Source organism: Pleurodeles waltl, chromosome 6 (genome assembly GCF_031143425.1).
Source record: "Pleurodeles waltl isolate 20211129_DDA chromosome 6, aPleWal1.hap1.20221129, whole genome shotgun sequence".
Lineage (NCBI taxonomy): Eukaryota > Metazoa > Chordata > Amphibia > Caudata > Salamandridae > Pleurodeles > Pleurodeles waltl.
This window is the reverse complement of record NC_090445.1, coordinates 1,564,988,142-1,565,002,697: the sequence shown is the minus strand read 5'-3', so window position 1 is coordinate 1,565,002,697 and position 14,556 is coordinate 1,564,988,142. Positions and strand designations below refer to the sequence as shown.

Genomic DNA, 14,556 nt, shown 5'->3' with positions numbered 1-14,556 from the left:
GGAGTGATCTATTAATGAATACAGACATAGTGGTCTATGAAGCCGAAAGGTTTTCAGGATCTTAATTGTTCTAGTTTTTTTTATTTTAAATCTAACCTTGCAACATGAATCCAACATCCACTGTTTCCTTTGCTCAATCGGTGCAAACTGAGGTTAAAAAGGGGATTTGCTTTCTTCTGCGTTCTTGCAAGACTTGATTTTCAATAATTCCTTCTAGGATTCCACCAGTACTCTCATTTCCACAATGTACGACAAAGGTATCCTCAACCTAAGGAGTTACAAACAATCACGAGAGGTACTCCTTTATTTCTACTTTCACTTCCCTTCTCTCTAACCTTTTGTTTTATCCCTTTACAATATCCTTCATAATAAACCTTATATTTATACTCCCTAATTGAGCTCATTTGTCATCTATGAGCCAGGGTAACCTTGCATAGGAAGCTGAAACCAAAGGGGTGTCCTAAGGTTCCCCACTGCCACACCATGTATTTAAATTCCAATTTAGCCTCCACTTGAAACCTCTCTCTCTGATAGCTTGTCCTTTCATAAGCATGCTGGAGATGTGAAGTTCACCTGAAAGTCAAGATCAGGTCAAAACACCAGAAAAATTGCCTCTTGCATAGAATGTATCAGGTTTGAGATTACCAAACGCTCACTCCTTTAATTCACTGTGTGGATTGACATAACAAGCACCACCAGTGATACAATCATTACTGTCCTAAATATAACTATTTTCTTTAATGGCAACATATATTTGTTTCTTATTGCAGACACTCAGGGGTGGCTCCTCTGCTATGGTGGAGGAGCCTCACTACCCCCCCCCCAGCACACCATTTACAGTAAAAAATATAATAAACAATGTTTATTATGTTTTTACTGTATAAGGAGCGGGGCCACAGGCGTGACCGGGACAGAGGGGGGAGTGTGCACATGTATGTTTGGCCAGCTGTCTGAGGCCAGCCAAACATACATGCGCACTAGCAGGCAGAGACTCCCACTCTGCCTCAAAGCGCTCTGGCTGGGCGCTCCGTGCAATCCTAATGCTGCTTTCATGCTGCTGCAGCATGAAAGCAGTGTTGGGATTGGATGCAGGGCAGGCTAGGAGCCTGTGCCTGCAACTGCAGCAGAGGAGCAGCGTGGTGGTGGAACGGTGAAAAAGGTATGTCTTTTTGGATTTTTTGTTGTTGCCCCTTCCACCACACGCCACCCTGCCCCTTTTCTCTCCCGCAAGCCACGACGGCAGGCACGGTGGGTAAAAACACTTGCTATTAAACAAGTGTGACAAGAAAAGGAAACTGTTTTTCACCTGTAACTACCGGGTTGTAGCTTGCAGTGCTGCAGGTCCACATGCTTTACACACTGCTGCCACCTAGTGTTGGAAACAGGTGTCACACGTTGGTTTTCTTAACAGTAAGTGAAGCAAATGTACCAAGGTGCACCGAGAAACAATTACTGTATATTCCATTGTTTCCTGAACTGGGGGTTGCAACCCACTGGTGGGCCAGGAGACGATTTTTGGTGGGTTGTGAAAGTCCAAGCAATAAATAAAGATTCTTTTAAATTCTGTATTATCTTTTTATATTTGCTGCGCTTCAAAGACAGAGGTCCAATGTCAGACTATGTCTTCTGACAAATTGCTATTTTTTTAACATGGGGATTGCCGTTTACAAGCTCCTCTCACTTTGCAGTAGGAGAAAGAAAAGTAAAGTGAATTATGTGACAGTCTTGCTGGGGTGCAGAATGTCAAAGGAAAGGTTATAGGATACCATTTTTGTAACAAATAAATTGTACAAATTCAGTAGCTATGAAATCAAAAATGTAAGTGCATTTTTGGTAATTGTGAAGTATGATAAAAACAACAGTTTTATTAGACTCAAAGCAAATCCAGACACTACTTGGTGATGCACAAATGATAGTCAATGAAATCAGATTTTCCCACAATATTAGTTGTGTGAAATATAGTTTTATCAGTAAAAATATGTCTGTGGCAAGTTAGTGGCCATTTCAATGGAAAATGTGCTGTTTGTAAATTACAGAGCGCTACCACACAATGCTTTTGTTACATAAACAAATCCCACCCTCATGTCCACTAAAGCTAGGTGGGTCGTGAAAGCTTGTCGCTCTAAAAATTGGGTTGTGGTTCTAAAAACTTTGGGAAGCACTGGTATATACTGTAGGACATCTGTGACATAAGCTCGCATTACGGAAGGAGGGAGGGCACATGTGTAATTACTGCAGTACAAGCAACAAACCAATAGTTATAGGTTAACATTTTCCATCTGTAGCACGTATAGCCATAGATATTGGGCTCTGCACAGACTGAAAAGCAGTTCTCTCCCCTATCATGGTGACTTGTGAGCAGGTGAAACAGATATTTGCAATCATGTTTTAAGGACTGCTTGTACGACCTGTGCCTTTTGGTGGGCATGAAGGCCCACATCATAATGCTTTGTGAATGTGGGTGTTGCAGACTAACTGGGTTGCAGATGTCTGGAGTGGTTTGTTTCCAAGAAAAACTCATTATGGCTCTTTTCTTGTGGGTAGAATATGCTCCAGGCACACTATAAAGAGTGTATTTGCCCTTAGAATAAAATACCTGTACTCACTTTACTATCCTTCTTGCAAGTCAAGACATAGAATTAGGGTTACGTAAGTGGGGTACAGTAAATGCAACAGTTATTTTTGACAAATGGATTTGGTGAAGGCAATGTATTACATGAATGCCCTCTTTAGATTTAATGATTACAGTGCTCTTTCTAGGCAAGTCAATGTTGTGATTGACATTTACGGAGAAAGGGCCTTTGTTGGAAAATACAGATGTTTTTCTTAGGGTGACCCAATACTTATGAATGTGAATAAAGTATCCTCTGCTGTTAAGGCTTGTAATTGCCACTAAAAGGGCCACTTTCCATGAGAGACAGTGCATCTGACAAGAATGTAAGAGCTTGAAAGCAGGTTCCATGAATTATGGAAGAACTACATTAAGGTCCCATGAGGGACTGGTGGTGTCTTTGAAGGAATATCTCATTTAATACCCACCATGTACGCTTTGACAACAGGGATTTTAAATAGAGAGCAATGTTGTGTGTTCTGCTTTAAGCAGCCAGAGTTGCTAGATAAAGCCTAAAAGATGTGTATGCTAAAACAAATCCCTGTACACGCAACAAATAGCAAATATCTTGAATTGAGTCATAAAGAGGTTCTTTGTGTCTACTGTTACATAGTACAATATTTTTCATTTTGCGGCATGAAAAGCTTGTGTAGTAGGTTTATATGCCTCTACAAAACTAACATACACTCTTCAGGAAACAGGATCAGACATAGTAAAGAAAAAGCCAAAAACGTGTATAGGTTAAACCATAGGAACAACATATACATTGAAAAGGGAAGGGCTAATTGACGAGCCCTTTATGTTATGTTAAGATTATTTGGGAGGGTATCCTGGTGCTGAAAGAAGAAGCAAACCTGGCCCGACTTTGTGCTAGGCTGTTGGAACCTATTCAGAAAGTCACATCTTCAGCAACATGCAGAATTTGAAAACTGAGGGATAGCTTGGATGGCAAGTCATTCCAGGCTTTAGGAGCAATATAGAAGAAAGAACCCTTGATGAGATAATATTAAAGATAGATGCGAAAGGGGACATGAAACCAGATTGGTCGCAGTCACTAAGGTAGTTGGCAATAGCAGTTTTGCAGATGCTGACAGAATACAACCATTTGATAGTATTAAAGGCTGTAGATAGATCATTGGGGATAAGAGCAGCGGCCTAGTATCATCTAGATTTGAAAGGGGATCAGGTTCTGAACTGTGCAAATGACGGAAGGCCAACCTGATGTGGATTTAGAATATTGTGAGAGTTGAGGAATGTAGAGAATAGCTGGTTCACAACTTTCTCAAGTAACTTCACTGAACACGTATGAGAGGGAGTTGGACGGACGTTACTGGGTACTGCCAGATTAGCTGTGGGTTCCTTCAACAGTGGAACAACATGTGCCTGTTTCCAAAAAGAGAGAAATAGGCCTTGGCTTAGAGAACGATTACAGAGGTCATTAAGAAGGAGCCAAATTACGGAGATATATGGGCAAGATAAGCATCTAAAAGGGAGGCTGATTTAGTGCTAAGAAGTTTATTCGTTTTCTCTAGAGACAGAAGGGAAAATTGAGAGTGGACAAGATCAGGAGGGGGAAGAACAGGATTAGGTCAGGCCTGGAAGTAGAAGTAGAAGGCAATGGTGAAGGAATTGTTTTGCAGATGTTGTTTGTGATCTTTGTCATGGAAGAAAAAGGAAAGTAACTCAAGTGAATTCACAATGGAGAAAACAAACTTCCTTAGGTGAGTTGGAGGACTGAGTTGACTTGTCAGAGTAGTAATATGCTCGTTTAGAGTGAAGAAGAGACTTGTAAGGTCAGAGTGCAGGATAGACTGAAAAGAAATACTTGTAGAAAGGGAGTAGGAGTAATGTGGAAGGATTCAAATCCTGAGTGTACCAATGTACAGAGGTGGAGCAGCAGTGACTCTTCTTAGGATATATAAGAGGGGGCAACATGATCAAGTGAGACCATGATTCAAGAGTTGAACGAAAGGTGAGCTCCTGGTAAAGAGGTAGATAGTGAGGAAAGGGTAAATGCAAGGGTTTGAGCCAATATGTTAGGGGAAAGTCCACCCCAGTGACAGGTTTTATGAGAGTGCGAGGACAGAGGGGATGAAAAGGAAAGGCGAGCGGGGAGAAACAGAAAGAAATAGCACACAGATCTGTCCTTTTGATAGGTACCTGTGCCCATTTCATCAGTATATATGAACACCACCTGATATTCGTCAGAAAACTGCCCGCAAAAGGCTCAAAGTGAATCTATGTTCCCAGACAGTGCCAGACCTAGCTGACAGAGCATTTAGTGGAGCCTTATACTGCCAGTTAATATGTTAAAGTTGCAGTAATGTTCAACCTGATTACATAGTCAGGACGCACAAGATTCTCCAAGGCGCCCATCACAGGCTCAATGGTCGTGAACAAGCTGGAGTATCAATTGCAACTAGATTTGATCTTTTGCCATTAGGTGTTCCAACTGTACTGTCTGGCTCAGAGAGCCATGCAAACGCTGGGTTGTGATAAGTCTAACAGATGTGCCATCTGCCTTCCCCTAATTACTGGCAAGGGGACCTTAATATCAGTGGCAGCCCACACCAAAACGTGTGCAGGTGAACAAGCCAAAAACATTGACCTATTCCACTATACTTGCACTTCTTCAGTCCTGGGTGATGCAATGTTTCTTGACGCCACAGAGTGCCTGTCTCAAGACGTCCTTGAAAATCATGACCTTTAAATCAGCATCTGTGCAAATGAGCCCATAAGCAGGTTTTTCTCACTCAAGCATAGGAATGGCCAGTAAATACCCCTCATGCTCCTTTCATTAAAACACCGAGTCCCTGGCTTACCTGAGCAATTTGTCTTAGACACTGGCTTCTCCTTCACGGGTAGTCTGCAGTCTTCTTCAACACCTAGTGAAAACACAGATGTAATCACTGGAAACTCTGAAAGTAGAAAAAAAACAGTACACTTAGTATGTGTAAAAAATACATCAGAGCACATGCAATCAGATCCAAAAAAACACGAACTGCTCAAAGCAGGGGTATAAGCCACTAATTTCACATTTAGGTGCACTGTGCATGCCACAAACTGAACCAATTATGCAGTAGGTATTGCTATATAGTAACTCAATAAAGCTCAGTGTAACAATCTTTTCAACATTTGTTATTTTATTATTTATGATTCATACTGCATCCTCTACGAAAATATTTACTTTGCTTTTCTTGGACACTACCGTTTGCCAGATGAAGGGTGCAGTATTTTTGAGTATGGCATAAACTGCATTGGGCATTCTAACATTCCGAGTGACAAAGCTTTCGCGTATGAGTGACAGTCCCCAGAAATTCAGAAGTGAGCTGAGGAAGTTACATCCACGTGCAATGAAATCTTTGTGAAATCCAGCCATACCTACATGAAATTCCAACCTTTAAATACTTTCTTACACATTTGAATGGGAATGGAATGACAAAAATGGTGGAATGCACTTACGCTTTGACAATATCTAGACAAACAGAATTGCAAGAGGACTTCAAATTAACATTTTCCAGTTGTAGAAGGTCATACAATTGATCCCATACAATTACAACGATGGAAGAAAAAACTATCAGAAAAAAACAGGGATTTAATGCTTAGGCTAACTGAAAAGATTGAAAGTATGAGTGAGAATCTGAAAAATGAAATAGACCTAACGAAACAGGTAACAGTTAACTTAAAACTTGCAGGACACACACAAAAACTATGACATTTTGGAACAAATACTGGACAAGTACCAAGACTAGATTAAAGATAAAAGAAACTTATCAATAATCTCACAAGAGAGAAAAAAAACGCTTGCTACCTTGAAAAATGATGTTAACATAACTATACAACAAGCTGAGCATGGTGGAAATGTACTTCTGCTTTACTTTAGAGATTATAACTTTGAATCTCAGTCTATTAGCACTTACTAGGAGGTCTGTAAAGGCACCAAATGCAGTATTATATAATGGAAGGCTTCTCTACTTCCCAAATGTGGTACAGTCTGGGTTTTCTAAATGTAAAGGAACCTAAGTATTTAGATAATACAAATCCTACAATACCTATTATTTATTTCCTACCCAAACTACACAAAGGTAGTAAGATTTCACCTTTTAGGCCTACAATATCTGGCACTGGGCTGAAGGCTACCAAGCTGGTGAAAGTCAACAGAAACTGAAGCCAGGTTTGGGATATATTTTTATTTCTGTAACAATATGTTGAAACTTGAATTTTTCTTAAATGATATCACAAATATGTGTTGAATCAACAGAGGTTAACACTCTAAATCAAAGAAGAACACAATAACGTTGTTCTTGATTAATTAAAGCGCCCAACAAGTATTATTAATGTGGTTTAACTTATAGGCCAGACAGAGCAACAGGATTTTGTTGAGGCAGCTTGCGCAGTGCCACCTCATCTTATTGCCTTAAACCTTTTGAATGAATTTTACAATCTTATCATATAAGTAAATGTAGTGGTGGCACAGTAGTCCAAAGACACACACTTTCAATCTTCCTGCTTTCTGTAGAATCGATGTGAGGTTGTGGAATTTATTTCATTCAATATCTAAACATCTCCACCTAGTTCTTCCAAGTTTGTCTTCATTTATTGAACTCCTGCCCGAAAACAAATTTCAGCCCTCTTTAAGCTGACTTTCTTCCCCCTCGCCTGAAGGTCTTTCATTTGTTTGTTCTGGGTGTTAACATCTGAATTGATGCCCCTCTACGCTCTTGGGTGATGTATGTGAATTAATGAAAAAAAAACAAAAAAAACTTTGAAACCACATTGGAGTACACAAAATCATGGAAAACCAATTTTAAGGCAGGACAGTTTTAATTAAATACAAATAAATCAAAAATTAAAGGGAACAGTTTAAAGAAAAGATAATAAAAAAATAATAAAAAAATACATTAAATAAACTTGGGTAGAGTTTATGACTAGTGAGGGCTTTTTTTATTTCAAAGATGGGTAATGTTAATCGGTTGGGAGTGGTTGTTAGGGGTCAGGCATGTGTAAAATTCATGCATGAAAAGGGGCTTAGGGATAGCTGAGTTTAGAGGTGGTGCATGATTTTTATGTATTAGGAATGGATGGAGGTTTGGGGTGGTGAGGGGTTTTTAGGGTTCAGGGACAGATGGAGCATAGGAGTGTTGAGGAATTTTTAGGGTTCAGGGATGGGAGAAGTTTAGGACGGTGAGGGTTTTTTAAGTCCAGACATGAGAGGTTAGGTGTAGTGAAGAGTTTTTAGAGTTCAGTAGTGGATGGAGTTTATGGTGGCAAGGGGTTTTGATGATTGAGGAATGGGTGAGGGATGGGCAGAGTTTAGGGGTTTTAGTGGTGGTGTGTTTTTTTTGAGGGCTCATAGATGGGTGGTTCCAGGTGGTGAGGTGTGTTTTTTTAAGGTTCTGGAAAAGTGAAACTTTGTCGTGGTAAGAGCTTTACGGGGTCCATGATGTGTAACATGTAGCGGTAGAAAGGGCTTTTAGAGTTCAGGGATGGATACAGTTTAGGCACAGTGAGAGGATCAGGGATGCATGGTGTTCTTTTAAAAGCATCCAAAATACTTGACATTGTAAAATATATATATCTGAAGTAAAGCACTAAAATAAATGCCTGTGACATTACTGTTTTTGAAAGTAAAGACATATTGCATTTACACCTTAAAAAATAAATATGGCAAAGCCTATTTCAACAAAAAGACATGTTCTGAATTGGCAAATACCATGTATTGTGAAAGTTTCTATTAAACAGTTTAGGTCAAATGGTTTCTCAGTCATAGTGTTCCATGAAATTGTTTTTCTATGAAACAACATACAACCTCTCTTGGGATTTGGCTACACTCTGAGTCTTATCCAGTGAGTTGGTCAACCAATTAACTGAGTTGATCATTTATAAGTCCACAATTCCATTTCTTTTGAAGCTCAATTCCTTGGTTTGGACAGACCATTTTGGAATTCCCTTTTCTATATTGTGTCTGCAAACTCTCACAGTGAATAAACCCTGTTAATAGTCCCAGATCTATCTATCTATCTATCTATCTATCACACACACACACACACACACACACACACCACACCACACCACTAATTTTAAATTGTGGATGTCATTAGCCTATAACTCTTTGATGCCTTCTAAACCTTTATACAATTTTCCGAAACATCTTTCTACCTACTAGTATTCCCAGAAATTGTCAGTTACAAAGGGCAAACATAAAGACTTTGTATGTTAAGAATGATATGGATACAAATTCATTTTTCAGTATATATGGGGATCTAAGATAGAGGCCAGAGTATAAAGCACAAGTGATTATACGGCGAATACAAGTAATGTAAAGAGGTTTGTTGGGAAAAAACATATCATATGCTAAAACACATAACAAAAGTATACATCATTAGTCCTTATTGATTTATGCCTTAAAATGAAGTTTGTGCATATGATCAGTAGCATGCTATCACCTGGAGTATCTGGTATGTGTACCATCGAGGACTTACTTAACAAGATTACGATGATTTACTTATTTGTGATGTTTTGCACAAGTGTTCCTGCTTTTGCAAAAACGTACCAATAGTTTTTTTAAGTAGTATGTGTAGGAGAAAAAGATTGCACTTATTGCACCCTATAGTTGTACAAATCATTCTCCCCACACTTTTTTCACACCTACATTCACATGCTCGTCATGAGAACAAAGCTTCTCTACACGTTTTTATCTTGCGAGTCAATCTAAAAGTCTGTATTATTCTGTCACAGGGGAACATGTTTATCCTGAAAGTCGATGCAAAGAACATTTGAATGATATCAGAGGGTGGTGCGTGCTACAAAGTTTGTGATTGGCCAGAAACATGTAGGTTTGTGAAGATGCACAAGTTCCAATCCGACCCCTTCCCACTCTGGAAGTAGTAGGTGACGCTACTTCATGAATGGGAAGGGCAACCCCTGACAAACCCCCACCCAGTGCGGGGGGTGGTGTGTGTATGTGTGATGGGGTTCTACCCAGGACTAATTTACCCACACTCAACCTATAGACAGATACAAAAATAAAATGAAATATGCATTTGAATAGCAGGTAAAATTCCCACTATTTTCTGCCATAAACATGCAGTTACAGCCGAAAATCTCATCACATCTGTTAGGTACTCCTAAAAGGATTTCTGGTAGGATTTACTGCTGCAAACATCTCTGCTACAAATTAGAAGAGATCTGCAGTAGGAAATCCCACAAAAGGGTAGGAAATTAGCATTAAAAGGCATTGTTTGAAATAAATTTAAAGGCACTTACACACTGACATCGACATTCACACCACAGAAAGCCCATATCTGGAGGAGGTCTGAGGGGGTAAGGGCTTTCTCCCTGGGGGAAAAGGTATTTCCTGCAGAGAAAACAAGCATTGGAAGTGCAATGGGTCTCGCGTTTGCTCGAGTTAGAGCTATTAGCGTTGTAAATTCCTAACAACTTTTCTTGCCACATAAATTGAAATTGAAAAGTAAACCAGTTGACATAAGCGAGCAGATTCAAAGCACCACATCCGCCATGAGCACGAGAGCAAAGGAGAGACACAAAAGGAAAAAGAAGTTTGTTTGTAGTCAAACATATCGGCAAACATGAAACATGAAGGCGGGACAAACGTAAAGCATTTACCAATGCATTCAACGGATCTTTGAAAGGCAAGTTTACGAACGAGTGAAAGTGATGGACATGAGGTGGGCGTGGTTAAAAGCCCAAATAGATACCAACATATCGGAAAAGCAGCAATTGCGCGCTGCTGTGCTCAACCTAAAAAAAATTACATTTTCACAACAGGCCCCAGGCTTGAAAACTTCAACATGTAGATTTGCACACAGGGAGTATAAGGGCCCACAAGAGATTCACAGTAGTATGCCTGAAACCCTGCATACGCTACAGCTTTCTAGACATACGCCCGTGAATGTTTGAGAGTTGAAAAAAAAAAATTCAAGTATGTTTAGCAGAGATGTAAATCTCTGACCGTACTTTTGCAGGTTATTTTTAGTTGCTGTCTCAATGTTTTCCAAGCGATTCAGAAGGGGCAGTTGAAGTGTCATACTCATTTAGCCACATTACAGAGGTCCAAACAGAAGAATTATCACCGAAGATCAATTTCTCAATTTTATCAGAAATAAGCTTTAAGTTGCTGAGTCCCATTTAGATAGCTACTGTGGTAAAGCAAGAACGAAAAATGGACTGTTGCAAACCCAAATGGCCATCAAGCCGGGGGGAAAGTTTGATATCATTATCATCAGCCTTCGATGAGAAACTAAAAAGTGTTCTAAGAAGACTGGCAGCTGTGCTGGTTTAGGGACACTCCTGCACTAAAGACCGAGGCCAGTCAAGCGGGATGTAGGGAAAGGTAAGCTGGAGACTTTCACAAAGCTCAGAACATCTGAGACAGTAGTAGGATATGATTTTTACTAAAGTGTGATAAGTAATGTTTGATGTGCTCATACTTATTAGCCTTTTTTACTGCTTATATTATCATAATAGTAATTCTAATACATATATGCTAAAGTAAGTTAAGGCATAATAAATTATTATTAGTATAGTTAATTATAACTCATTGCGTGTATTGATTGGGCTAATTAAACATCTCTGTAATACTGGCTATATACAATGGTTTAGAGGATTTCATAAGTCTCTCTGGGTAGCGCTTTTCAGCAGAGTTCAGGACATTTTAATTGGAAGACTTTCTTTGGCTTGTCTTGATGTATAGGAGGAGGGTTTTAGGTACCTCACTGATATGTTGAATGACCTTTCCAAGAGGATCTTGTCCCTCTCGGTTAGGCAATACCCCCATTACAGCATTTTTGGTCTGGGGATTGATAGGTGGAGAGCGGGTGTAGGAACTGGAAACAAATCTGTGATTCCATTTCCTTTTGCATGTAGAACATATTGTCTCAGTGGTCTGTAAGATTCTATAACCTTTTGCAGCATGCTCCTGGTCACTACTAACTCTCGTCATTCACTCCCTAGAAAGGGGAGGTGGTGAGCCATTCCAGCATGGTCACGTTTTCTTTAGTAGCATTTATGGACCCATACACACAGAGACTCCTGCATGAGAAGAAGCCATAACCAGTGCATTTTGACTGAATGGACAAGAACCCCATTTCATTCCTTTGCCCAATGAGTCACAGATTCAGTTCAAATACTTCTTAAAACTAAGGGGGGGGGGCATTAGAATGATTATTGATGACTGATTGTAACAGGCCATCAAACCCCATGCCAGTCCTGCATGAACATTCTTGATTTTTCCTGTGTGCTATTGTGTGCCTTATAGGTTAGGACAGGACTATCACAGTTTCAAATCCTATTAAAAAACACAAGACTGATGCCCCAATTAATCCAAAAGAAACCTAAGATGTGCTTGACATGGCAAACGGGGCTCCTTTTAAAGAGTATGGCACATAAGCATAATATTGGACTGCCTTTACTTTTGTGGGTACCCACTATGCATTTATCGTCCCGCCCACTTAGCCCAGACCAGAGGTGTTTGCATTGTGGTACTGCTGGTCCCTTATGATCACAATCACCCATCAATATGTTTTAAAGTGTAAGCTTGCCAACTATTCCTACCAACAACCACATGAGACAACTTCTAGTTTCCCTCATTAAAGTAGTGGTTCAATTCGGAGTCTGTCTCAACCACATTGGTCAATCCCTCCAGAAAATAAATACTAACTTACATTGGTGTCCAAGAACTCTTGCTTGATATGTGCTAGCCAAGTCATAAAAGACGCACTTTGCCTTACAGAGGAAGGAGGACTAGACTCACTCTGTGACTCATAATTCTCTTCTGTTTCTTGGGCTGCACGCTGCTCAAACTTGGACGATGATTCCTCTTCAGGCTCTTTCTTGACAACAACATCAATCAAAGCATCTGGCATCTGAAACAAGAACCTTAAAGTTAGGCACTTTCCACCGTATTCTCTAAAATTCAGATTTTACAAAGTTGCAATAGATCGTTTTAGTCTCCTCGCTGCACATTCTGTACCTTATTTTGTGAAGTAGCCACAGAATATACCGTACCTTCGTGATGATCCCTCCAGGGCTTATCCTACACCAGACACACAAAGTCCCTTCCTTATCAATGACAGGGTACCAGTGGGAACCCCGGTTTTAACTGTATGCGGTTCTTGGGCAGTAATAATGGGGTTGTAAATGAATTTCTACAGAAACGAACATTTGAAATGTGTAAGATGCTAAGGCCTAAAGGAAGGAAGGTGTAGATAGCACTGTCCCATTTCTTTGCTTTAAACTTGCTTTTTGGTATAAGGAAAGTTGCTCTTAGTAAACTCCGAGGGGCACAGGGATGACCTCAGGGGGGCAGCTGGTGTCAAACTCTTACAGATAACAGATTATACGGGGGCTTAAATGTACATCGGGTGGGAGGGGCCAAGAGGCACTCCTCTCCCTCAGCATGTTAATACATAGCACGTTACTGTGTGCATCTACATATATGGTTTGACATGCTGTTTTGGAATGTGTAGTAGTCATAACAAAGGTATTTAACCGGAACCAAAATACAGGGGATTCAATCCTAGTGATGGGTCTTTCTGGTTATTAGCAGATATGTTTTTATCTGTCAATGCATTGCAACATACATACTGCGAGACTATAAGCAGTGGTTTATCTTGTCATGTGCACTGTACTACAGCAATAATTGTGTGTGTGCGCATTTATTCGTACACTTGTTCCAAATAACGTGTAATTGGGCCACAATTATTTTCACACTATGAAATAAATAAATACATATATCATAAAGCATGCTTTTGCTACACAAAATGCAGTGGTGTAAACACCCATATTTCACAAAACAAAACTGAAAAATGGAAAATAGTTCACGGTTTCCTATGAAATGTGTATCTCGTCATAAAGAAGACATTCCCAAACCGCATTGCAGACCTTCACACTTTTCCATTGTCACTGCTACTAGGACTATGGGGCGTGGAGGACCAATTATATGGCAAGGTTAAATTATGCAGCAAAAACACAAACCATGCAGCACACCCTTTGACAGTATTTTACTCATTTGAGCTAGAAACATATGATGTAAATGTTGCAGCCACAGAATAATTAAATCCACTGGCACCCACTATTGATTTTATCAACATTTGTTTTATGAAACCTGACGAAATCTGAACATTCTAGTTCTAATCAGTGCACACTGTTAAAAGCACAGGAAAACATATTCTTCCAGCTGACCACCCGAAGCAGGGAACATAACAAAATGCATAATGGATAACTCATGTAATAATGGTACTATTATTAGTCTTCAGCTTCGCGGTTCACTAGAACCCCAGATAACAATACTGTGCCATATTATAACATTATTCTTTATTTGCCTGTAAGAAATGTTTACAATTCCTGAAAGAGGAAAATACTGTAGCACACAGAGGTATTGTTCCAAACTGATTGTAGCCAGAATGACAAGGACATTTGTTGTCAAATGTCGTACTGAGCTATACAAACACCTACATTGAGAACTTGGAAAACAATTTTCAATGGCCCATGCTTTCTTAATAGGATATGAACATCATTCTACTGTGTAGATATTATTTTCACGCTATGCACATTTCCCAAAACTGATCTTACTGAAACTGGTACACGAAAGTTACTAATCTATTACATTTACAATCCAAATTGGAGGCAAAATAATTATCCTTTTAGATTACACAGTCATATTGAATTATGAAATTATGTAGTAAGTGTGAACCGTGAATCAAAGAAGATATACCTGAACAATCAAAGTCCTTAGCATAATAAAATGTTCATCTCGGAAAAGCAAACAGGAAGTCCCATCGATTGTACAGATGCAATTAAAAATCATCATGACTGATGAGGATAGTCACATATGTCAAGGAGCACTTCGAATTACGTTTTACATTTTCCAGGTTCGGTGTCCTTTTGCTACAATAGTCAAATCACCAACAACTGTCAGCACAGCT

At 39.6% G+C, this 14,556-nt stretch overlaps 1 protein-coding gene across 1 annotated transcript in view; it reads right to left on the bottom strand.

Annotated features, from left to right (window-relative positions):
* Positions 1-14,556, bottom strand: part of LOC138301137 (zinc finger protein ZIC 2-A-like) — a 75,358-nt gene that overhangs the window by 19,155 nt on the left and 41,647 nt on the right. Inside the window, exons 2-3 of the mRNA XM_069241279.1 lie at positions 12,384-12,495; positions 5,434-5,529 (exon numbers count right to left, since the gene is read on the bottom strand). Coding sequence (XP_069097380.1) covers positions 5,434-5,529; positions 12,384-12,495 — 208 coding nt within the window. The remainder of the gene's footprint in view (positions 1-5,433; positions 5,530-12,383; positions 12,496-14,556) is intronic.